The sequence below is a fragment of the Phocoena phocoena genome, chromosome 10, assembly GCF_963924675.1.
Source record: "Phocoena phocoena chromosome 10, mPhoPho1.1, whole genome shotgun sequence".
NCBI classification, from domain to species: domain Eukaryota; kingdom Metazoa; phylum Chordata; class Mammalia; order Artiodactyla; family Phocoenidae; genus Phocoena; species Phocoena phocoena.
The window spans coordinates 77,620,101-77,646,193 of NC_089228.1; the positions used below are offsets into that span (position 1 = coordinate 77,620,101).

General features: G+C 39.2%; 1 protein-coding gene and 1 non-coding gene across 2 annotated transcripts; both read right to left on the bottom strand.

Annotated features, from left to right (window-relative positions):
- Nucleotides 1-2,116: 2,116 nt before the first annotated feature.
- Nucleotides 2,117-2,224, bottom strand: LOC136130153 (U6 spliceosomal RNA). Its single transcript, XR_010656343.1, has one exon. It is a non-coding gene; the product is annotated as a U6 spliceosomal RNA (small nuclear RNA).
- Nucleotides 2,225-4,242: 2,018 nt separating this feature from the next.
- Nucleotides 4,243-25,851, bottom strand: RHAG (Rh associated glycoprotein). Its single transcript, XM_065885970.1, has 10 exons — nucleotides 25,667-25,851; nucleotides 15,131-15,314; nucleotides 14,436-14,586; nucleotides 12,560-12,707; nucleotides 12,204-12,370; nucleotides 9,975-10,112; nucleotides 9,310-9,431; nucleotides 5,324-5,397; nucleotides 5,040-5,113; nucleotides 4,243-4,323 (listed from the first exon to the last, which is right to left on the bottom strand). The coding sequence occupies exons 1-10, from the start codon at nucleotides 25,827-25,829 to the stop codon at nucleotides 4,243-4,245; spliced, it is 1,302 nt and encodes a 433-aa protein (XP_065742042.1). The 5' UTR covers nucleotides 25,830-25,851.
- Between the last annotated feature and the right edge of the window lie 242 nt (nucleotides 25,852-26,093).

Here is a 26,093-nt window from a genome sequence, read left to right on the forward strand (position 1 = left end):
AGGGACTATTGTAGTAGGGTGAATGCTGCAATCATAATGAAGTCTGCAAGCATCTTAGGAGTACAGAGAGGGGTGAACAAGGCCAGGAAGGACAGGGTGCATGGAAGTGGGGTGACAGGTGGGATAGTGTCAGAGAATTTTCACACCTCCCACCCCAAGCCAGCCTATTCTGAGCAGGGTTGTCTGCTGGCTCATGCTAGGTGTGGGCAAAAGTTCAGGGCTGGGTGTGGGCCAAAGTTCAGGGCTCTGGAGGAAGGAGAGAAGCTTAACACTTGTCTAACAAGTGTTTTGTTCTGATGGGTCAGTGAAATGAGTAGTTCAGGAGATAAGTTATGAGGCAAAGCATAGAAATTTGTGCCTGGCCTTGTCACAGGTAAACAAGGGGTTTTGTGAGTCTTATCTAATCATATGGGGAAAGGCTTTTTTTTTTTCTTTTTTCTTAAGTAAACTGTGAGGTTCCTTTAAACTTCCCTGTTTCCAGAAGCACAGGGCTTAGGTAAAATTCAACATTGTCAAATCCCTATTATCTAACGTTTGACATATTATTGAAAAAAATTGCTAAAAACTGAAAAAAAGAATTAGAGAATAAAGATCCACACACATGCATTCATTCACCAACTTTTTGTGGTAAGGTCAAGGGTGCACCCTTGGGTCTGCTGATTGAAATTTCCTATCTTCTTCCTGGCATAAATTACACAAAAAGTGCATTGTCTAAGATATTCAGCTTCAGATTCTTTAAATAACAGAAAGAAACTAGACAAGCAATCTGAATGAAGAATCTTTCTAGATTTTTGTGTTGTTTACTTCCCAGTCTTGATTGTTGTCTTGTTTATTTTATTTTATATGTTGCTCTTGTCTGATGCAAGGGCAATTTCTTTGTTTCTTTTTGTTGTTGTTGTTTTAGCAACTTGTCTTTATAGTCTTTCTAATATAGCCAACCTAGAAATGACCACTTTCATTCATTGCACTTACAAAACAAGTGAGCGTTGAGTTGGATGTTTTTGAAAGGTTCTATACAGGCAAGTTACTAAAAATGCATCATTCAAATAAGTATTAAGTAAACTGATAACATGTAATTGTTTGAGGTCTGGCCTTTGCTCTGAGCTTCTGGGAGGTAACCCCTGAACCTTGGAATGTCCTGCTTGATAAAGTGTATTTGTTTACCTGGGAACCTTGGGCCACCTGGATGGTCTCTGCTAATATGGTTTATGGTGTGGTCTTTGGCTGTGTGGTAATAGCTAAGTCTCTGGAGGGTAAACACTAAGGTCAGCCATGTGGGTGACTGGCCAAGTGTATATGACAAAGCCCAAATAAAAACCCTGGAAGCCAAGGCTGAGTGATCTTTCTGGTTGCCAGTACTTCATGCACATTGCCACACATCATTGCTGCTAGTAAGCCCAGTCCACTTGACTCCACTGGGAGCAGACCACTGGAAGACTGTGTCTGGAACTTTCTTAGACCCTGTCTTATGTGCTGCTTCTTTCACCTGATTTTAATCTGTATCCTTTTGCTATTATAAACTGGAACTGCAGGCATAATAGCTTTTCTGTTTTATTTTGTTTGTTTGTTTGTTTTTGCGGTACGCGGGCCTCTCACTGTTGTGGCCTCTCCTGTTGCAGAGCACAGGCTCCAGACGCGCAGGCTCAGCGGCCATGGCTCACGGGCCCAGCCGCTCTGCGGCATGTGGGATCTTCCCAGACCGGGGCACAAACCCGTGTCCCTGCATCAGCAGGCGGACTCCCAACCACTGCGCCACCAGGGAAGCCTTGTATCTTTTTTTTTTAATGTAATTTTTTTGGCCACGCCACAGGGCTTGTGGGATCTTAGTTCCCCAGCCAGGGATCGAACCCGTGCCCCCTGAAGCATTGGGAGCACGGAGTCTAAACCACAGGACCGCCTGGGAAGTTCCATGCATCGTTTTTTTTTGTTTTTTTTTTTTGTATTTCGGCTCTACCAGGTCTTAGTTGTAGCATGTGGGATCTTCATTGCGGCATGCAGGATCTTTAGTTGAGGCATGTGGGATCTAGTTCCCTGACCAGGGATCAAACCCGACTCCCTGCTTTGGGAGCACAGAGTCGTATCCACTGGACCACCAGGGAAGTGCCCCCCACCTTTATAAAATAGGGAATGCTTCATGAATTTGAGTGTCATCCTTGTGCAGGGGCCATTGCTACTCTTCACTATATCATTCCAATTTTAGTATACGTGCTGCCCAGTCGAGCATTCAAGTAGCCACTTTAGAATAAATGTTTGTTTTTTTTGTTTTTGCGGTATGTGGGCCTCTCACTGTTGTGGCCTCTCCTGTTGCAGAGCACAGGCTTCAGACGCGCAGGCTCAGCGGCCATGGTTCACGGGTCCAGCCGCTCCGCGGCATGTGAGATCTTCCCGGACTGGGACACGAACCCGTGTCCCCTGCATTGGGAGGCGGACTCTCAAGCACTGCGCCACCAGGGAAGCCCTAGAATAAATGTGTTTTTTTTGAAACCTATTGACCTGCATATCCAAATGAACTCTCTGGAGACCCTCTTAATGTCGTCTTATGATCAGAGGAATGAGGAGGACTTGGGACATCCTGGTGTCGAAAATGATTCTTTGTGATGATCATCAAGAGTGGGGACAGTGGACTTTTATAGGTGAGCTTTTTCAAAAAGCCCATTTGAAAGAGAAACTGATGCAGGTTTGAAAGAAGTCACCTATTTTATCTAGTAAAATATTTAGGATCTACAATAAATTACACTATTTTCCCAGAGCAATAACATATTAATTAATTGTTATTATAATTTTTCAGTTCTAGCATCTAGAAACTGAAGTCCTGTTAATTATGGCAGGGCCTCACTGATACTTAAGCGCATCCTGGCAAGAGACCAGGACTCCAGAGATAGAAGAAAAATCTTCAGCGTTAACAGAGAGAAAAAAATTTTATGTTATTTCCCTAGAAATGGTTTTATATGACTATGTCAGTTACCTTTTTCTAAAACTGAGTTCTTCAAAACGTACCCTATAACATGAGACATTAACTTGATTTTTTTGGTAGTGAATACATAGTAACAACTTATTTGAACTGAGTATGGACTAAGTATGAGGAATGTGTGTGTATGTGTGTGTAATGTGTGTGTTTGTTACTAAAATGAATTCTAACCACCAAAGAAAAAAGACAAATGCTTTATTGTATAATAAGATTTAATCCACTGAAATTTTGTACAAAACAGACATTGGTCAGATAGCATTTGAGCTCTTATTGCAAATAGTAAACATGCAAAGGAAGTTAAGCATAAGAATATTCAAACTGTGAATGAAACATGTTGCCTGCCATATCAGTAAACAAAGGATGTTGCAGCCATTAGCCACTACCTCCTTTCTTGAGGGTGAACCCTGAAGGAGCTCAGGATGCAAACAGCAGGATGCCCACAGGCTACCGGCCCCAGATAGCTGAGGTGCACAGCCCAGACTCTTGCATCTTCCCATACATAGAAAAGTGCCAAATTCATTAACTTGAGATGTCTGGTTGTTTTTAATTAACAGTAATCTTTTGATGTTCTGACTACTTGGTCTTTGTTGCAAAACTCCTGTATATCCTGGTTCCTCCCTTACCTCTTCCAAGCAGTCCGTCAGAACTCTCTGAGAGGCTGTCTCCCGGGCTTATGTCCTCAGAAAGTCTACCAAATAGAACACGATTCTCAACTTTTAGGTTGTGCATTTTTTTTTAGCCGACAAAACAAAGACATAACATTACTAACTAGACCATTTTTAGAATCAAGAGAGCTCAGTCAAAAAACAATCATATTACTGCTTTACATACGTACGTTTCTTTCTTATTTCTTATATAGATTTCTTACATAAATTATTGTTTCATTGGCTTCGGTTTTATAATCTTTGGGATTGAAGACATAGTACGTACATTAAGACATGATTAGAAAATGTTGGTTTCTTTGTAAATTTTCCTCTATGTGGAAAAAAAAAAGATACAAGAAAATACATGGAATGTTCACCCTGTACCTACCCACTGGCAAGAGTAATCTGGGAGTCCTGAATAGAATCCATTTGACCATCTGTTGTATGTCACATTTCTTCAACCAAACGATCATTGATGCCAAGAGACAGCACCAGATTATGTTAAAACATTTTCACACGGGACATTTGGGGCTCAGGATCTGTCCATTCTGGTCCATATTCTCACTGGATGCTGCCATCTTATTTCAAGTCTAGGCAATGGGCAAAGAGGCGGAGGCACAGGAATGGTTTTTAGGCTTCAGGTTCTAACTGGTTGCGGTTGCCATGTTCATGGAAATGACTGAACACGTCCAGTTCTGTCCTCCTAGGGACCTTAAAAAAAAGAAAAGATTAGGGCACTTTTGATAGTTTCTTTCACTGGGCTTGTCAGAGGTTAGTATCACAACAAAGATTTTCTGTAATTAGTATTCAAGCTTAGAAAAAACTGGAAATAAAAATTGTTTGAGTTGGGAAAGAATAATAAAACAAAAATATTTATCCCGCCCACCCTGACTACATTCGCTTTCCCAAACCTGTTCTCTTTGGAAATCCCATGGAACACATCCAAATATCTATCAGTCTTAAGCTTTGCAGGAAATAATTTGGGAGAAAATGTCAATGAAATAAAGAGGTAGAAACTGCAGGATGGAAAGAAGCTGTTGTTTTGTTAGTCCTAGAACCTCTTGTGTACTCACTGAAATTCTTCAACCTTGGTGCTCCACCTGTTTCGTCAACTTTTATATGTGGGGTAAAATCTCACACCACTGCCCAGGATTCTTACAGTTTTATGAGGAGCTTTTTTATTGCCCTCGGAGGAGTGCAAGGGCACTTGCCAACTAAAGTCTGTCTTTTCTTCATCTAGTTTCTGCTTTGGAAAATATCATAGCTTCTGATTTTATCTTTCTGGGCACATTTTCTCAATTTCTCTCTATAAATAGGGAGTTCAACCAATTTCATCATGGGGGTGCCACACAGACATCTAGACATGAGGTGAGCAAAACTTTCCCTAGTGTAGTCATCATGTACGTCCTTAGAACACTATATAGTACCTCCCAATAAACAGAATCATCATAGCAGTCCTGGTCAGCTGGTTGTCCCCAGATAGGTATCTTTAGAATCAAACCTGTGAAAGTGGGGAGAAAATAAGTCATGTTATGATGCTGAAGAGGAAAATCAACTTGCAAAGTAATTAAAATACTGTTGTAAAGTCATCCCCTTGAGCTTACATGATTACTGTCAGAAGTTTAGAAAAACTTTAAATTTACCAATATTTATTATCATCTATTATGCTGAGAGCATGAGATATAAACATATGTTTACTTTTTATGCTCACCTGTGACTAGCCCTCCAACAAGTGCTGTTCCGATGGAAGAACCTAGCGCAGCTGCCTGCATGGCCATGGCAGACCTAGGAGGCCAAAAAAATTCCATTGTTTTTCCAAGCCAGCAAACAAAGCTCATCTCCTGAGGGCATGCATGCCTGCCCCTTCCAGGCCAGAGTGCATCATTACATACCAGCAAACAAACATTTGTTACAAGTTTTCTTTTATCTCATATATTTATTTTCTTTGAAACTCTTGATCAACGTTCACAAATTCTTATAAGCACTTAAACAGGAACTACCTTTTTCTTCAGGAATGATGAAAAGATCTTCCTCAGATTCAATATATATGTGTTAGCACACGGTATTTGTTTTTCTCTTTCTGACTTACTTCACTCTGTATGACAGACTCTAGGTCCATCCACCTCACTACGAATAACTCAATTTCGTTTCTTTTTATGGCTGAGTAATATTCCATTGTACATATGTGCCACATCTTCTTTATCCATCCATCTGCCAATGGACACTTAGGTTGCTTCCATGTCCTGGCAATTGTAAATAGTGCTGCAATGAGCATTGCAGTACATGACTCTTTTTGAATTATGGTTTTCTCAGGGTATATGTCCAGTAGTGGGATTGCTGGGTCATATGATAGTTCTATTTTTAGTTTTTTAAGGAACCTCCGTATTGTTCTCCATAGTGGCTGTAGAGAATGGACTTGAGGACATGGGGAGGGAGAAGGGTGAGCTGGGATGAAGTGAGAGAGTGGCATGGACATATATACACTAGCAAATGTAAAATAGATAGCTAGTGGGAAGCAGCCCCATAGCACAGGGAGATCGGCTCGGTGCTTTGTGACCACCTAGAGGAGTGGGATAGGTAGGGTGGGAGGGAGACGCAAGAGGGAGGGAATATGGGGATATATGTATACATATAGCTGATTCACTTTGTTATATAGCAGAAACTAACACAACAATGTAAAAGAATTATACTCCAATAAAGACTTTAAAAAAAAAAGAGATCTTCCTTAGAGGGTTTAGTATTTTCTAAAAATGTGGTACGAGGTTCTGATTCATTCAACAGCTACTTATTGGGTACTTGCTTTGTGCCAGCTTCCCTTCTAGGCACTGAGGATGGAGCAATATACAAAACAAATGTGAGCAGCCATCTCTCCTTACTTCATCCCCCCAGAAACAATTGTGATGAAATAAAAAATCAGAAAAGCTAATTTTACCAGGTATTGTAGGGACAACTCACTGAAAATATTAAAGTGCATCTATATCTTAGAAGTAGTTACCTTAAAATTTAATGAGTGAAAAATTCCTTATAATTTGGGGAATAGAAGAATGTGATAAAAAGCTATAGAAATGCATAAGGGTGTCAAATGAACTAGGAGTGTGGGAATCTCCTTAGCACAGTGCCTCACTCTTAACAGGCAATTAACAAATAGTTGAGTTATTGCAGGAAAGCAAACCATTGAACTAGGAGAATGTGTGGTTTCTTCCTCATCCTTCAGGGAGAAGAATGTACTTAACTCAGATTCCTTTTTTTCTCTTTATCTGAAGGGTTTATTATTTTTTTTCTACTAAAGAAAAATTTGTACGAGTAATATATGATCATTGTAAAAATTTCAAAACCACTAATTAAGAAGGGAAAAAGTTTAATTTCCCTCCAATCTTATCAGTATAAACATGTAAAATATAAGCAAGTATTTTTATAAAAATGCAATCATGTCATGATACTGATTTTCCCATTAAATCTTAATGTTTTTTCATGTCAGTAAATGTAGATCTGGATCATAATTTTAATTACTAGAGTATTACACTGTACAGATATACTGTAATTATAGTTCTATAGGTTGGGTATTTAGGTTGCTTCTGATGTTTCATATTTTTAAATATGCTGTGAGAATATATCCTCTTAGGAATATGCTTATGGACTTGTCCAATAATTTCCCTAAAATAAAACCTATCTAGAAATGGGATTATCAGTAAAGGTTTATATTCTTCTTAAGGGCTTTTCCAAATAGGACCTTGTATAATTTATATCCCCATGTTTCCACTTTAGCCACCATTCAATATTATAATTTATTAAATCTTTATCAATTTGATAACTGAAAAATGGATAATTTGTTTTAATTTGCATTTCTTTGATTACTAGCAAGGTTGAATATTTAATATGTGTTTAACTCATCTGATTTTCTTCTTTTGTAAGCTGCCTGTTAATTTTACCAGCATCTGCCAAGATCTTTTACAAGGTATTAAAAGATGTTTTTGATGAAAGTTATTCCATGATAAAATAGGCTTGGAAAACACAGTTAGACAAAATTAACAGCACTGTTAGAGTAAAGCTGCCATAACTTGAAAAAATGTCCCTTAAGTATATTAACTTCTCCTTGTTCTATGCTTACCAAGAAACCCGATTTGCATTGTAATATTCTGAATAGACATATGTGAATAAATAGATTTGGCTCTTGTACAAATGTATTTTATCTGCTGTGTGAAATATGTGTGAATTTTACCCACACATGTGAATGGGCCTTCCAAGGCTTGCCCCTCTCAACGCCTCCTGAGTAAATTAAGAAGTTGCTAAACCTGTATACCCAAGGATTGGACTCTTAACCATGAAACCTACCCCAAATCTGGCCACCCAGCAAGACCCAGCCTTTGAGGGCCAGACAGACAAGTTTTATCGCATCTATGGAACTGATCCAGGCATGATGCTCAAGAATTCCTCTATTTCTAATCCTGAGACACCTCTTAAGTGTGTGTGCAGAACGTTTACACACTATAATACTTAGGAGTTGAACTATTTATCTCAAACTTTTGTCATGCTTGATTTGCATTAAAATACATCAGTGTTTGATCTCAACACTCTGTTGGGTCCTGGAAAGAACTAAAAGAAGATGTGATATTTCTGGGGTTGTCCTCCAAATTTACAAAAGTAGTAAAAAAAAAATAATAATAATAAAACAACAGAAGAAATGGGTCACCTATACACATGAAGAGGAAGCAAATTGTCTATTCAGTAGAAAATATGATGAAGCAAGTTTTTCAAATATTTATCATTACTGGTCTTAACATGGTAATATTTTAATCTGCTAAAATGGAAGAGAAACACTTTCTTTTCATATTATATAACTCCAGCCAGTGGACTTGTTGAGACATCATCAAACACATTCACCTTTTCCTCATGTTTTCAATCAAAAATTGAGCATTTTGATTCCTCCTTCCTTACTCCCTGAGTGATCTGAACTCTACAATTTTCCTAGCTGTTTTGCATGGATGACATTCATATCAAATTGTTCCAATCTTGTTGCATAAAATTACAACTGATGGCTTATGGCATCACTTCCATTCTCCTAAATTTGACTGATGGCTGTTCTTTCTCTGGCCACTTGGGGAAGAATCTAAGTCTGTTAGAGCCTAGAAGGGATTTCAGAGAATAAATAGTACAAGTCTCTCATTTTACAGTTGAGAAAACTTAGAAACAGAAATGCTGAGTGACTTGTCAAAAGCCACTTAACTAGGTAGCAAAGTTGGAACCATATGCCAGTCTTTCTGATTACCCAGATCCAAATGCTCTCCACATTATGCTAACTCATCCTTCTTTGTGTGGATTGGATGCAAAGGTTGCCAGTTCATCATATATGCCCCATATGCTTGATTTTGGTAGGACCAAGTAAAAGAGTAAGCCTACTGTAATCTGAATGTGATGATCAAATTGTCCTATCTGCAATGAGACAGTTGCCTATGATAGAGAAATTTAAATAAACACGTTAATTAAACAAAAAAAAAACATTAATAATGCTAGTTAAGAAACATCTTCCAATACAATTCTTTTATCTTGGTTGTGTCTCTTTGGCTTCAATAAGAACAGTACTTACGAACTGTGGTCTGGACTGCTAAAGAAAAAGCTCTCTCATCACTGGGTTTCTCTAAGAATAAGAGAAAACAGCACTTGACCTTGGGGAACAGGAAAACCCATTCTTTCACTCACGTGTCAGCTGTCTCCAAGGCTATGAACACAATGCTGGCGAGGCCTCCTATCACACCAGGTAAGCCGTGTAGGTTATGGACCCCACACGTATCGTGGATCCTCAGTTTAGTAGTGAAAAATGGCTAAAATTGTAAAAAGAGGAAGCTTTATTTTGTTAGCTATAGAGAGCTGTGTGACTGAAGTCAATGACCATGCAGGAAAATTTTTATCTGCAGGCCAGTTCCCCATCTTTATCTGACACCTGCTTACATCAAAGAATCTGAATACACTGGTGGCAAAACTGCTCATTTCGGTCTTAGGTAGATAGATTTGAAGGTGAGTGACTTTAACTCCTACTCATTCTTACCTACTGATGGTATCCTAAATCCCATGAATAGGGCTCAGAGTCCTTAATTATACAAAACAAACATCAACAACCACAAAACCTTTAATGGAACTGCCCTGAGGAAAGCAATACAAGTATGTTCAGTTCATACTGTTATAAGTAACTGATATAAACAAAAGAAAGCAAGAAAGAGTAGAAACCACTGGAACACTGACATGTTGAATGACCCAAGGAGAGGTGCTTAGGAAAGGACTTTTCGTAGCTTTTCTCTGCTGGTGGGATGCGAGAAGAAGATGGGGCAGATCCAAAGTTTGACTCAGAGTGTCTTGTTAATACTTACAGTCAGAAACTTGAACCCAAACACGGAGACCACTCCTGCAATGCTCCCAATGATCATAGCATAGTATGGGGTATTTGCCATGTCTGCAGTAGTGCCCATAGCCACTCCTCCAGCAAGGGTTGCATTCTGAATGTGAACCTGTGTAGGGCACAGAAATGTGAGTGAGGTGAGAGGAAGGAGGAGGAGTTCAGAAGGACTGTAGCAATCGTGGGTTCAGTGGATTCCATACACCACACATTCTTCAGTTGGGAGGGTTATGGATTCGTTCTTTATTTTTTAATATTTTTGGGGAATGGACTTTTTATTTATTTTTAAAATTTTTATTTATTTATTTGATTGCGCTCAGCCTTAGTTGCGGCAGGCAGTCTCCTTAGTTGTGACTCAAGGGCTCCTTAATTGTGGCATGTGAACTCTTAGTTGCGGCATGCATGTGGGATCTAGTTCTCTGACCAGGGATCAAACCCAGGCCCCCTGCACTGGGATCATGGCGTCTTAACCACTGTGCCACCAGGGAAGTCCCAGGATTCCTTTTTAAGAAGAAGGTCCTTTGTAATTTCAGAAGGCCTTTCTTCCCAGCAGTTGACACTTGGTATCCTTGCTGTAGGGTTCTTTGGTCATGCATGAGAGATCAGGTTAGTAAGACCAGTGTGGAGAGGGATGTGAGGAAATCAAAAGAAGTTGTAGTAGGAGGGTGGGAATATACAGCAGTTATTCTGGCAGTGTTCTGCCTCTTTATGCAGCTTTGGAATGCATTTGTGGTTACCGTGAACTGAAAGAAGCCTGTGGCCACTGTGTGCTTTTGCAGAGTCCATGATATTCCCATAATCAAAGAGGGGATTTAGAGACATTGAAATGTACACATTACACATCAAAGACAACAGCTTTTGCAAGTGTCACTCTTCTGAGAACATTTGAGGGTGGAGGAAAGAGTAACCAGTTTCCATTTACCAGAATTCCTCAGAAAAATCATATTCTGATTGTTCTGCCAGAGAAAGACAGGTTATCAGTGCTTTTGAAAGAGAACCACTGAGCTGTACATGTACGATTGCTTCTTTTTATTGTTTTCAGTTTTTTCTCATGAAACAATTTGTAGAGAACAGAAATACATGTCCTTAGCTATGCTTAGAAATATTTTAGTGGGACTTCCCTAGTGGTGCAGTGGTTAAGAATCCACCTGCCAATGCAGGGGACACGGGTTCAAGCCCTGATCTGGGAAGATCCCACATGCCGTGGAGCAACTAAGCCCGTGCGCCACAACTACTGAGCCTGTGCTCTAGAGCCTGTGAGCCCAACTACTGAGCCCGTGTGCTACGACTAGTGAAACGCCTCGAGCCCATGCTCTGCAACAAGAGAAGCCACTGCAATGAGAAGTCTGTGCACTGCAATGAAGACTAGCCCCCGCTCGAGGCAACTAGAGAAAGCCCGCACGCAGCAACGAAGACCCAACGCAGCCAAGATAAATAAATTAATTTTTAAAAATTTTAAAAAAGAAAGTAATATTTTGGTACAATATCTTTTTTCTCCCTCAGCTCAGAAAGGAAGAGTGGCTGATCTGAGGATTATTCCTTCACTGATATTTCTTTAAGCTCTTAGTCAAGAAACTCAAAAGACTATTTTGGGGGAGAGATAAAAAAAGTTTGATTTTGAAATAATTTTAGACATGTAGCAGTTACAAAAATATTGCAGAGGGTTTCCATATATACCACACCCAGTTTTCCCCAATGTTAATGTCTTACATCACTGTAGAACTAGGAAATTAACATTGGTGTAATATTATTAAATACCTTTTTGAATTTCACCAGTATCCCCACTGATATCCCTTTTCTTTTCCAGAATCCTATTCAGGATCCCACATTACATTTAGTTGTTATTTCTTTGAGAGAAATATCTGCTGTTAGAAAATCAACTTGCATTCCCCCACTCTCTTTTTTTACTCTTGTAGAAATTCCTGTTTCTAAGAAAGATTTTCTAAGAACTTGGGGACAGTTAGCTCTATCATTAAAGAAATATGCTTCAGATCTTTCATTTTTGCATAATTATATTCCCTACTAGATTTGCCAGAGTACACATTTGAAGAATAAAGGAATGTTATTTTCAGATTATTCTCCAAGGTCTGCAGTGTTGTGATTTGTTTGGGCAGCTCAGCAGTGATGCAGAAGTGAACTAGTCATAAGAGCAGCCATCAGGGTTGCTTAGCGAAAGTTCCATGGGGGTTAACATGGCACTTACCATATGGAGCTTGCCTCGGCTGTCAAGAAGGCTGGAGCATGCATAGGCTGTAACCACGCTGGCGGCAAGAGAGAAGTATGTGTTTACGATGGCCATGTACTGGTTCTTTCCAGCATCAGCGATGGCCGAATTAAAGCTGGGCCAAAATACCCATAAAAAAAGAGTCCCTGTAGTAAATCACAAAAAGGGGTATTAGTTCTGAATATGGAAGGCAGTCCAGGGGAAGCCATTTGCCTTGGGCACTGACAAGATGTCTTTACTTTTATGCTTTGTTATCTAAGAGTTAGGAGAAAATAGGGGTATTCCCTTGCATCTGACCAAATAGACAAGAATCAGGCAAGTTCATCCCAACTCACCAATCATTGCAAACAAGTCCGAGTGGTACACAGACTCTTCATTGCGATGCCCTTCTTTCAGGCTTGATCGATACAAGATTCCTGCTACAGCCAAACCAAAGTAGGCCCCAAAGGCATGGATGGTCATTGATGCTCCAACATCAGAGGCCTGAGGGTGGCAAAACATTCATGTAAATAGAGGTGAAACTCACTATAGGAGGGAGGTCAATGAAAGAACTGCTTCATGGGTTAAAGAAAAAGAGATCAAGAGACAGAAAAAATGTGTCAGAGAAAGGGAATAAAACAGGATCAGGAAAAACAAAAAAGTGCAAGCATTGGAGCCACACAGAACTGACTTTCAATCCTAGGTCAGGTACTTCTCTGATGTGACTTTAGTCAAATTACTCTACTTCTTTGAATCTCCAGTTCTGTAAAATGGGGAAATGTTACCCAGCTAATACAGTTTGTGGTAAGATTGAGCTGGGACCATATTTTTCAACTGTTAGGTCTTTAGTGGGCACTCAATACATTTTAGGTTACTTTTCCAGGTTAGGGAGATTCTCAGTGAAATATTATGCATTGCACTTGACACAAAACAAACATGATTTTTGCATTCACTTGACATTGCAGTAAAAGCTCACTTCATTGTAACTCAAAGACTTGAAGGTTCAAGAAGCTTCACCCTGCAATGATGATATGAAAACCAGCTGAGGGACTTCCCTGGCAGTCCAGTGGTTAAGACTCTGTGCTTCCACTGCAGGGGGCACGGGTTCGATCCCTGGTCTGGGAACTAAGATCCCACATGCTGCTCAGTGCCGCCACAAAAAAAAAAAGAAAAAAAAAAAAGAAAAAGAAAATGAGCTGAGGTCCAAGATTCACTTGAAGAAGCGCATTTTAGGTCCCTCTTCAGGACACAATGGATTTGATCCAGTTTTCTACATTTCTTGTCTCTAGATGGAAAGTTCAGTGTGCCAAACCCAAGGCATTGCTCTGTACTTATTAAAGTAGGAAAATGATACAAATTTATTAATTTATTTACATTTTCATGCTTGATAAACTCCTATATACCTTTCAGGTCCAGCTTAGCTGTCACTTCCTCGGACAATTCTTCCTTGATTCCACAGTCTAAGTTAGATCTTTTAGGTATACTCCTTCAGAGCCGCTCTATTTATTTTTTCAAAGCACGTGTTGCAATTTATAGTAATATTTTGTGTATGTGTGCGTGATTCTATAGGTAGATGGTTGAATGTATGATCATTTGTTGGATGTCTGTCTCCCCCACTAGATTGTAAACCCTATGAAGACAGAGACCTTAACTATTTGTTTGTCACTGAATCACCAACACATGACACCTAGAAAGTTACCAAAAGTATTTGCTATTGAATTACATGTTCAATAGAGGCATAAATAAAATACTGGAGAGTGCCCAGAAATATTCTATTTATTTTCCTTGGGAGAATCAATGAGATTTTCACGGAGGAGAAGAAATTTCATCTAAGCTTTAATAAAAGGCTTTGAAAGAGCTATTCAATGAGTAGTTGAAATATAAATAGGAATTGATCATTGATAGAAAATGTATTTTAATAAAAAGAGTTGTAGAGCTAGAAAATTCTGGATTTGAATCCAGATTCAGGCAAGTAAGTCATTTAGCATCTGTGATCATCAGTTTTATTGTGTATAAATAGTAACATCATAATACCTACTTTACACTGTCGTGGTGATACTGCAATTAAATAATGTTTATAAAACTCCCGGTTTACAGTAGGCACTCAAATGATGACTATGAGTACTATTTGCTATGGTATCACTGTCACCAAGGTTTGTCCCTGAATATAGTGGGCATCCAATACATGTGTTGTGGTGTTCAAAGCTAGGTAAGTATCACTAGAACACTTACCCCAAATACCTCGACAACCAGATATTCATTGACAGCAAAGACAGCAATTTCTAAAATTGTCATGGTCAGCATTTGCATTGGACTTGTTTTTCCCAGGACAACTCCAAAAGAAATCAGAACTGCGGCTGTACTGAAGTCTGCATTTATCATGCTGAGGGAAGAAGAAAGAAGACATTGAAGAATAATGCACACCCCACATATATGAGTTGTAATGAACTATAGCATCACCCTGTCCAGAGTTCAAGGGCCCTCTCCCCACCTGTCCCCATCAGGTGCTTCTCCCAGGCCTACTTTTATCCTCTCCCACGTCCTTGCCCACCCCCACCTCCAATTAACATACAATCTTTAGTTGCTCTCACATTTCCTTTAACCTACCTGTTCTTTACCTCATTTAGGGTTTTACTTTAATAAGGTAAAGGAATAATTATTATTATTATTACCTTAATAAGGAAGGAATAATAATTTTATGGAAGGAGATTTCTCATACCCTTAAGGTCAAATCATAGTGGATATAGACATGAATGTATGGTCCAGCTCAGTTGAGCAAGGCATTGATTTAGATCCTTGGATCTCAACGATCTTCTATCATGGAAAGGAAACAATTTGCAAGCTAGTTCAGAGGCTGGCTGTCAAGAGACTAAGCAGAGAAACAATTGCTCTGAAAACACAATGGTTGGAAAATAAGAGGTGCTCACTTTTTGATTTCAATGTGGAATTTCTCTCCATGGCTCTGCAGGATCCCCTGTGCAATAGTGCCCCACTGGAGGCCCAGAGCAGCAATGAGTAGGTTGATGCCCATACTGCTGAAGCCATATTTTCGCAAGAAGGTCATGAGGAAGCCAATCCCAGCAAATACCATAACATGCACATCTTGGAAGACTGCAAAAGAGCAGAGGAAAAAAAATCTGCATAAGGGGACCACTGAGAAAGTGTTACATCATAGCATATTCCATTTACTAAGTGCTACATCCTTTTCAGAAAACACTACAAAGGGAATGTTAACTGGGCTGCCAAAGGCTGGGTTCAAGTGACAGCTTGGTTACTTAGCAGCCAGGAGACCTTGGGCAAATTATTCAGTGTCTGAGCCTTTTCTTGGAAGACTATGCACTATCATACCAGTGTGTCTTTCATCCTCTCCCTGAAGAGTTTTCCATTACTTTCCACCTGAGGAAAACTTTGCAAAACATAGTGCAAGTATCACCCGCTCTTGCAGACTTTCCCAATATTACCAGGGAAAATTAATATTTCCTCTTGTCTTTTCCAAACCTCAGCTTTAGCATTTGTCACATTGCATTACCATTTATTTAGCACGTATCACACTGTAATAGTTATTTGGTGAGGTGTCCATTGCCTGCACTAGATTGTGAGTTTCCTGATTGAAGGGATTAGGGCATACTCATCCTTTGCTCCCCTGAATCTGTCATAAAAGCGTGCATATAGGAAAAGAGGCAACATTGACTAAATGAATGAGCTGCTGTCTTTATCTATCAAATGTGTATAATAGGACCAGCCCTGGAAATCTTACTAGATCATTATTCAAGTCATATGGGATAATGGCTTCATTAACACTTTCTAAGCCAACGGAAGGAAGGGTGTATCCTCTTGAGGAACAGATACTTGACTTGGTTCTGGAGATGTAGGCTGATATCCCCCAATTGTATAACGTGACTGTGAGACCTTGGGCAAGTCACTTATTCTCTGGGAGCTTCAGTGTTCTCATCTGCAATACTGCAAAAGCTATATTTCACATTTCCTGGGGCTGTAGGGAGTGCTGCCAGGTGACAGCTCTCCCTTCCCTCTGGGAAACACTCTTGTCTTATACAGATCACAGGCCTTCCCTTGTGGAGCCTGAGCCCAATGACTGGTTGACATGTGCATCCCCTTGCCTCGGGAGAGGGCCACCTGAAGCTAGACAATCCCAGTCTCAGAGTTTCTGGTGGGGTCAGCTGAGGCTTCTCTCTCTGCCCAAACACTTCTGCTGCAGGTGTTGATCATAAGACACTCCCCAATAACCTTCTTTCAGGCTAATGTCGCTCTTAGAGTCTGTAGCACCTTCCCTTTGGGCTCCCCTCGTCTCTGTAGAACTGTCCTGACTCTCTCCCCAACACAGCTTGCATACTACATTTTTTTCAAACTTTTCAGATTAAATCCGATCAACTAATCTGTGGCAGTGATCACAAACCCGGAAGTGGATGAAGAGGCTGTCTTTCCAAAGATTCCCAGTATTTGAAAAGGGCTGGTCGGAGCCATGGGGACTTACCCTACCATCTTACTCTATGACAAATACCAGGACAGACAGAAGTTGGCATCATAGACTGAATTACGAGGTTCCTTTGGTGGTCTAGAAGCTAGTCTCACTTATATATGAGTGCTGCAAATGTAAGAGAATGAGAAAACCAGACCAAACCTGCTGATCAGGTACACACAGTGTCATCATTCTTTCGACTCCATCCATGCAGTGAGCCTTTTGGTCATTTTATTTGTTGGTGCAACCTCCCAAGACAGTCAGTCTGAGGAGGGTGAAAAAGGAAAAAGATTTCTGAAGATTCCCTCTCATTAGCAGCTTTGAGGGAGGTCTCAGAGAGGAGAATGCTGCAGTCTTTTTTTTTTTCCTAGTGAGATAATGCCTATTGGCAATAATCTGACTTACACCCGCATTCTGGATGCCCACCCTCATCTCATATCTTCCCAGAGAACTTCAGAATTGGGATTTTACCTGACCTGCCAATGGGCAACTGTCAACTAACATCAACCTGTTTGATTTTGGAAATATAGGTGACCACATGCATTTATCTATTTTTACAGATTGTTTTACCATCATTTAAATTTTTTATATAAACATTTGATTTAGATCATAGACTAAGTTGGAGTGGAGCTCAGAGAGTATGCGTGACTTACTGTTTATGATTTTCCTAGACCTTTCTGCAACTCAGTTTTCTCCTCTTTAAAGAACAGTTTGGATTAGATGAAGCCCAAAGTCTCTCCTAGCTCTATAAGTTGTTTCATTTATTTTATTTTGTTTTTAGGTCAGGACTCTAAGATCCAGAGAAGTTAGGTGAGTTGTTTATAATCACAAAACTAAAATAAAAATAAGAACCCAGGCTTACTGTCTTCACTGTTTTTTTTTTATTACGCCAAGTTGTTTTTCTAAACGTTCTTGTTTAGAAAACTCTTTTTCCTCCTGTCATCAGCTGATTTTAAAGTGTGCAGTAACCAACTAATTTAAAAATTGTTTTAACTCATTTTTTAATGTCTCACACTGGGAGTAATAATTATTCAGATTCTATCCCCCTCTTCCTTTGTTGGAAAACCAGACGTTATATAGAGGGAGGAATTTCTTGTATTAACAGTGCTCCACTGTTTCCCACCCCTCCCCCAAATCTAATTCTTGTTACTGCTTTTCGCCACAAGGGGGCTTTAAGAACCTCATCTAAGAGAGCTTACAAAGTTGAGAAGGCTCTTGACAAATAATGATTCTGTATAAAAGGTATGGATAAAAAGGTTTATAAACAGGATTATGTATTGTCTTTCATCCTGCACTAGGAATTTTTTTTTGAGGGTGGGGACAAAGGAGAGGGTCATGAGTTTAGTTTTATGGTGCAAGACTCTGCCTTTAAAGGAATTAAGTATCCTCTTCATAGAAGGAAAAAGGGATTTCTTTAGTGATTGGAACTTTTGTGAAGTCTTCTGACAGGTTTTAAGGACTTCCAAGACTTGTCTAAATCAGATATTCTCAGTAGCAGGCAATTTTTTAAAATTGAAGTATAGTTGATTTACAATACTGTGTTACTTTCAGTATAAGGCATAGTGATTTGCCTTTTTTTTTTTCCAGATTATGTTCCATTATAGGCTATTACAAGATATTGGATAACATTCCCTGTGCTATATAGTAAATCCTTCTTGCTTATTTACTTTATGTATAGTAGTTTATATCTGTTAATCCCATACTCCTAATTTGTCCATCGCTGTTCCCTTTCCCCTTTGGTAACCATAAGTTTGTTTTCTATGTCTGTGAGTCTGTATCTGTTTTGTATATAGATTCATTTGTATTATTTTTTAGATTCCACGTGTAAGTGATATCTTATTGTATTTGTCTGTCTCCGTCAATAGCAGGCAACTTTAGCCTCTAAAGTAAACTTGGCAACGTCTGGTATTTTTGTTCTATATTTTACTTCACATTTATCTTGGACTAGGGTATCTTTTAAGCCCTGATAACTCAATATCTTTGAAATGCAACTGATGATTCCAACTCTCCCTCTCCCACCACCAACCAACAGAAAAATGAAACAGAACCTTCTTTCTCCTCTATTTCCTGTATACGGGTGCTGCCTAGAATGTCCGCCCCATCCCACCTCCAACACTTTTTCTTTTTTGGCCATGCCACATGGCTTGTGGGATCTTACTTCCCTGACCAGGGATTGAACCCGGGGCCCTGGCAGTGAGAGTGCTGAGTCCTAACAACTGGACTGCCAGGGAATTCCCCTATACCCAACACTTCTTTACCTGACGTACTTCTAGATGACCCTCAAGAACCAGATGCTCTGCACAGTGTCGCCGGGCACAGCTGTAAGATTGTGCACGTCCCTCTGGTTTTATTTCATTTGTTTATGTGCTTGTCTGTGCCCGTTTATCATCAATTTTTCTTTGTTTCAGTGTGTTATAATCTATTACCATCATACCATTATTATTTTTAATGCTCTATTTATCCCCAATTTGGCTAGCTGGTGCTCTTTCAAGTAGGATCTTGTGTTCTCTTGGCATGCCCCCATTAGTCTTTATACACTTGGCTTACCTTGAGCTTTCTTTGCCCTGACCTGGAATGAGCCTCTGAGTGGAAAATGGTAGTTAGAAGGCAAGATATGGGTTCTATTTGTGCTCATTGCTTCCAGTCCTTTTAAGTAAACAAAATGAGTCAACTCAAAGGCAGCATACAGGAGGCTGGTATCTTATTGTTAGATTATAAAACACAGCATGTTAATTCAAGCATTGTATCACTTAGGATCGCAGCAAACAATTTCCTAGGAATCATTTACCCTGCACTTTTTGTAACCTTTTGCCTGTCACGTATATCTAGATTTGCTGAATCTTTTGTAATAAATGAACTGAATGAGGAATTCCCTGGTGGTCCAGTGGTTAGAACTCGGTGCTTTCACTGCCCTGGCCTGGGTTCAATCCCTGGTCAGGGAACTAAGATCCTGCAAGCCGTGTGGTGCAGCCAAAATAAATAAATAAATGAACTGAATGATATCTGAATAAAATAGGAGCATATTCTTAAATTGGGATTTTAAAAATAAATCATCGTACTAATCTGTTGCTGGTATTGAAATTCATAAAATAATTTCTAGTGCTGTGTACATTCGTTGCCAGTTTACCTATACCTTCAGTAATTCTTCAAGTGTGATCTGCAGACATCTTGGGCATCTTGGAAACACTTTCAGGGAATCTGAGGTTAAAATTATTTTTATGATAATTCTAATTCAGGGTGTTATTTGACTTTTTCACTGTGTTGATATTTCCGCAGATGATGAAAAACAATGGTATAGAAAACTACATGTACTTTAGCATGAAGGAAAGCAGTGGTACCAAACTGAATTAGTAGTCTGGTATTCTTCATGAAAAAAAAAAGCCAGTTTTACTTACAGATTCCTTGATGAATCAGCAAAAATTATTAATTGTAACTATTGACCCTCTCATACATGTCTTTACATGTAAAGCACTACTGAAACATGATGGTTGTCTCAGAAAAGAAAAAGCACGCTTGTTATTGTTTGAGTTATGAGCTGAGTGAGCAACTTTTCCACAGAACTCCATTTTTTTTTTTTTGGAAAAAAGATTGATATAAACTATGGTTTTTCAAATGGGTATTAACTTTTTCTGAAAAATGAACGAAGTGATGTGATTTCAATGAAAAGAACTCACAGTATTTGTTGCCAGTAATACATTTTGAGTTTAAAAAAAAACCTTAGAATTCCACCAGAAACTAACACAACATTGTGAATCAACTATACTTAGTTAAATAAGAAGTAAATTAAAAAATTAGAAGTAAATTAAAAATTAGAATTTCAGAAAATTTATGTCTGCCACTACAAGCTTGTCAGCTTTCTGAAACTTCTTGGGGTTTCTGGTGAGATTGTTGGTGATATTAACAAGTATCCTTTTTTGATATTATATAATGAAATATGTCAACATTTGGAGTATCTGCATAACTGTGAATCAGTATTTTTCAAATGATCAGTGTAACAAGATCACACATGGGATCCATTCAAAGTTCAAGATAGACTAATGGGGGCTTCCCTGGTGGCACAGTGGTTGATTGTCCGCCTGCCGATACAGGGGACATGGGTTCGTGCCCCGGTCCGGGAGGATCCCACATGCCGCGGAGCGGCTGGGCCCGTGAGCCATGGCCGCTGAGCCTGAGCGTCTGGAGCCTGTGCTCCGCAACAGGAGAGGCCACAGCAGTGAGAGGCCCGCGTACTGAAAAAAAAAAAAAAAAAAAAAAAGACTAATGGATTCTTATGTTTAACAGAGGACATAAAGTTCATTGATGTGGTTTTAATGTCCTGTAGGCATTAAAGACCTTGTGTTTGTAGAATCTCTAGTAACATGTTAACAGCATTCAAGGAGCCTTCTCCTTAAACTTTACTTTTCTCTAGTCTTGCTATGTGTTAGCAAGGATTAGTTGACAGTCACAGCCAAACGTCATTCCTTTATCAAATTATTTGCCTCAACAAACTGGCCAACACTTTGCTGGGTGCCATGAAGGCCAAAAACCATGGAGTGTATCTAGTTCCTCAAATGAGTTTCTCTGAGGTCCATCATGACATGCAATGTGATATTCAGGTGTGTTGCCCACTTCCGTAGTTGTGCCCTGGGATGGGAGCAGATGCCAGGATTGTGTGATATCACCCCTTTCTCTGCATTGCATAGTGAGGAATGCAAGAGAGGAGAGAGATGAATAAAATTATATCCAATTGAATTTATTTTAAATATAAATTAAGGTCCTACTTTATTTATTTGTGAAAAATTCATAGCTTTCACCACACTGCAACTGAGAACTGGTGAAAGTCCCTGTGAGCTTCTTAGGCAGGAAATGAGCCTCTTCTGTCCTTGAACCCCTGAACTTGGCACCATCCATGGTGCTGGGTAGGTGCCCCCAAATATTTGTTGACCTGACTTGAACTTTGCTTCTTAGTGAGTGAATATTTAATAATCTTCTCTCCAGTGACTTATGCTGTTGCATAAGTTTGATGTACATCAATTGTTTGAAATGTAGGAAAAAATATATAGGTATAATTAGTATAATTGTGTGGTTTCTAGGGCTGTTCTACAAAATATTTTAACCAGTGATAACATAGCTGAACTGGAAGATTAGTACTAACCAGAATTTTAGATCTTGGGAGCCACCTTACAGAAGAGAGAACTTTTAATTGTGTATAGACTTGAGTTACGGGGAGCATTTTGAATGAGTGAAGACTGCCTTCCATGTAAAATTTCACTTTGTGTTCTGTGTAATGCCCTTCTTCTGGGCCCCCAGGGACCTCTATTGCTTAAATTCTTCTTCCCTTATCCTGCCCCCTGCCTATGTCCTGGCTTCACTGCCCTTATAGTGAGGAAGATGTTGTGGTTTGTGTGTGTCTGTGTTGGCTGTTGATTGTTAATCATTATTATTATTGGCAACTGTGATTTGATGTTTCCCTTAAAGAAGTGAAAAAGAATCCTGCCCTAGATATCATTTTTTGATCCCTCTCTTGTTTTCATGTTTGATACAGCTGATATAACAGAAAATCCTTTTAGCGATACTTTCAAGTTATAGCCAGAATTTGACCGTTTCTCGGAACTTCCTCCATTATGACCTTGGTCCAGCCTACTTTCATATCTCTTCAGGATTACTAGATGGTTCTTGTAATATGACTTTCTAGTTGTTCCCTTTATCCCCTACAAACTCTTTTCTACGTAACATCCAGAAGAATGTTTTTAAAACTTAAATCATATCATACTCCTCCTGTCAAAGTCCTCCAATTGTTTATCAACTCAGAATAAAAACAGTTTGCTTACAACAGTCTACAAGGCTCTGTAGCACCCAAACTCTCACACTTCTGAGTTTGTTTTCCCTGCTTGCTCACTGCATATACTAAATACCCCAGGGCCTTTGCGCTTGCTGTTTCTTCCATATAAAATGTCCTTGTTCCGTTTCCATATAGCTTATTCTCTTGCCTCTTTTAGTTCTGTTTAATGTCACTTCGTATCAAAAAGACCTATCCAGACTCTACATTAACTGCCTTTCTCAATCAGATTTCTCATTTAAACCATGGAACAAGATAATGATTTAAGTAACTATTTTCTAGTTCTCTCAAAGATGGTACAGGATTGGTACCACTGTAGAAGCACAGAAGAGAAGTTAATTAATTGTATGCAGTGGATGCCTTGGGCTAGTAAGACTTAATTCATTCACATAACCCTGGTTGAGAAAGGCTGAAAGGATATCCCCCTTGTCCAGGTACATCTATTTTTTAAATATTGCTTTGTTTATTGCTGTGGCATTTTATTACCATGTGAGTGTGTGTGTGTTAGTGTATGGCTGTGTGCTGTGTATATGTATAACATACAAGCAAATATATACATGTATATATTTGCTTGTATTATACACAGAGATGCATATGTATATATATACACATGTACATATATGTATATATGTGTAAATGCTTTTCCCCTCCCAGCACAGTACATATGTGAATATGAATATATATATATACATATTGAATATATATCTATTCATATATATATATGTGTGTGTGTGTGTGTGTGTGTGTGTGTGTGTGTGTGTCTGTGTATGGTCTGGGTTTCCTCATTGGAATGTAAACTTTATAATGAAATAGAGCAGGACCCTATGGTCCTCGCCCAATCCATGTTCTCCACCTGCCTTTTGTGGAAAAACTGTAGCCAAAGAATAAGTTTAATAGAAGTGAGAAAATGCAGAAGCAAAGAATAGCAGTCCAAAAAGACTAAATAATAATAGTTTAGTCATTAACCAAAGTCAAGGACCTTTAGTTCCTCCTCATGGGCTATAGATAATATCCTGAGCCACATGCTGTGAGCTGCCTTATAGACACTGAAACCCCGGCCAGGTGGAAGAAGTTAACTACATGATGAACAGACTGTAGCCATGACATAAGCTGTCACAATTCTGAGAATTGGCCTCAACGAAATGGGAACAAACCAACCCTGGAACTGAAAACTAACAGTACTTAAAACAATCAATATGACACTGATCGTACCACTGATGACCAATATCAAGAGGACTGTCAGAGCTGACTGTGCTCTTTCTGCATGTAGCCCCCTCCCTCTGTCTATAAAAGCTCTTGCGCCCTGATTGTCGGGGGGCGGGGGGGAGTCGGCCTTTGGACAGGAGTCTGCCCTCCCCCTCAGCTGCAGCATCTATAATAAAGCAAACTTTCCTTTCCACCAAACTTGCTTCTTTATTGGCTTTTGAGCAGCCAGACTCCACTTTCGGTAATAGCAAGGGCGTGGACTTGGCTTGTTTTGTTTGCTTTGCTTTATTTACTGCCTAGAGCCTAGGACCTCGAAGATTGCTTGATGAGAATTGGGAGCTAAATAGATATTTTCTTAATGCATCATAAAATGAATGAATTTCTATGTTCCTTGCAAGCAGAGTATAAAGGTTAGATGATTGCTAGGCAATTGAAGAAAATGACCATGTTTAGTAACTCTTCTCTCCAACTTGGCTTTTATCTCAAATTCTGAATTGAAGTTTTACCTATGAGTGTTGACACTGGAACTGAGAGAATTCAGCTTGAATTATGCAAATTACAAAGCTTTTAATCTCTTAAGATAACTTTATTTGAATAACACTAATCTTATATTTTTGGCATTTTGTTTCTATGCCATACTGCAGCTCTTCGTTTACATTTGTACCGAACAGTGGAGTCTTACAATAAAGACATCTTACTTGTTTTATCTTTGAGTAAGTTTGCTGTAGCACATGCTTGGTACACAGTAAAAATGTTTACTGGATGAAGAAACGAAATGTACAAAAGCATACAGAGTTGAACAGAATTCTTTTCTGTTTTGGTGTTCTTGAGCTTGCAAATTATAAAATTCTTTAATCAAGAACCCGTTTGGATATCTATGTAGTGTAAAAAGAACTAGATTTGGACCCTGAGTCTCTGACTTATGATCCTAATTCTGCCCTTAACTTGCGAATGTGCATTTTGGCAGAGTCGCTTGGCAGCTCTAGGTCACAGTTTCTACATGAGACTACTCCGCATTATACAAACTCCCTCAAAAATGTGTAGGAATGAGAGAACAAATGTCATATTTTCTTAAAAAAGCTTAGATATATGCTATAGAACTATAATAAATATCGCTACAAAAATAATTTAATAAATTAATAAAATTTAACACTTAATAAATAATAAATACTAAAATTATTTGTGCCTCACTGAATAAACAGTCTATATAACAAGATTATATCACAACCTCCCTCCCTGGTTAACAAGGTGATGAATATGCCTGGCTCATAGTAAGCAGTCAGTAAATGGTAGTTATTATTTTTATACTAAGTATTTTATAGCCTGCCTGTCCAAACTTGAAACTATATCCGTTCTTTCCTCCAGTTGCCATTCCCAGGGAAGGGTCCTGCTTTTAAAATATGTCAGGTGTTCACACGTTTCTTCTCATCTCAGAGGAACAAACGGTCTTCCTTTCAGAATATTATAAAGCCTTGAGTACATCATATACATCCTATATCATCCTTAATACCCCTTCTTATACCTTAAGGCCCTTACATGAATTCCTTCTCAATATTCCATTTTGTTTCTACTCTTTCTCCTCCAAAGTTAACTTTGAGTCTTTTTTTTGGGGGGGGGATATTTTTATACCTTGCAGAACTAGTGATGAAGGGAAAAATAAGGTCATTTAGCAGCATGTAGGCAACACAAAACATTGATCAATTATTTACATTTTCAGCTTCTTTGTTCTGATATTTTAATAAACACAGATTCTATCCAAACACATTAACTATAGAGACCAGATGCCCCAGCATAAACTTATAATAACCTTAGCACTCAGAACTATCACATAATTCTGTAAAGAGCTCCCATGTAGAGTGCTAGGGGTTACAGTATTCACAGACCTCACATTCTGAGAACGTAAAATGGGTCCACATTCTGAGAACCCAAAAATGTACAATAAGAAGCAGATTGCTTACTCACGAGGATACAGGTCAAGGTATCTGTCCACATCCACGGTAGGTGACTTGGTGCTGTTGGGCTGCTGGGAAACATTCTGATCCATTTCATACTGAACAAATAATCCAAATAAAACAATCATGGCAACTTCCAGGCCAATGGCCATGAGAGGGAACGTGAACCTCATGTTTGTGGCAAAGGACAGAGGCACAGTGAGGGCTTCGCGGTCTGTGGGAGGTTGATAAGGACAGAAGGGCTGCTCTGTGTGTGGAATTAGGCTGCATGCTCAAGGCACTCCAGTGACATTGCAAGAAAAAAAATGGGCAAGACTGGTGAAAACGCCCCATCCAGTGGAGTGAATTATGCTCTGTAATCAAACTGTTGTAAATGGTGGTTTGAAGAAAATACAATATAGATTGAAAGAAGCCAGCTGATGGAAATGATCTATTGC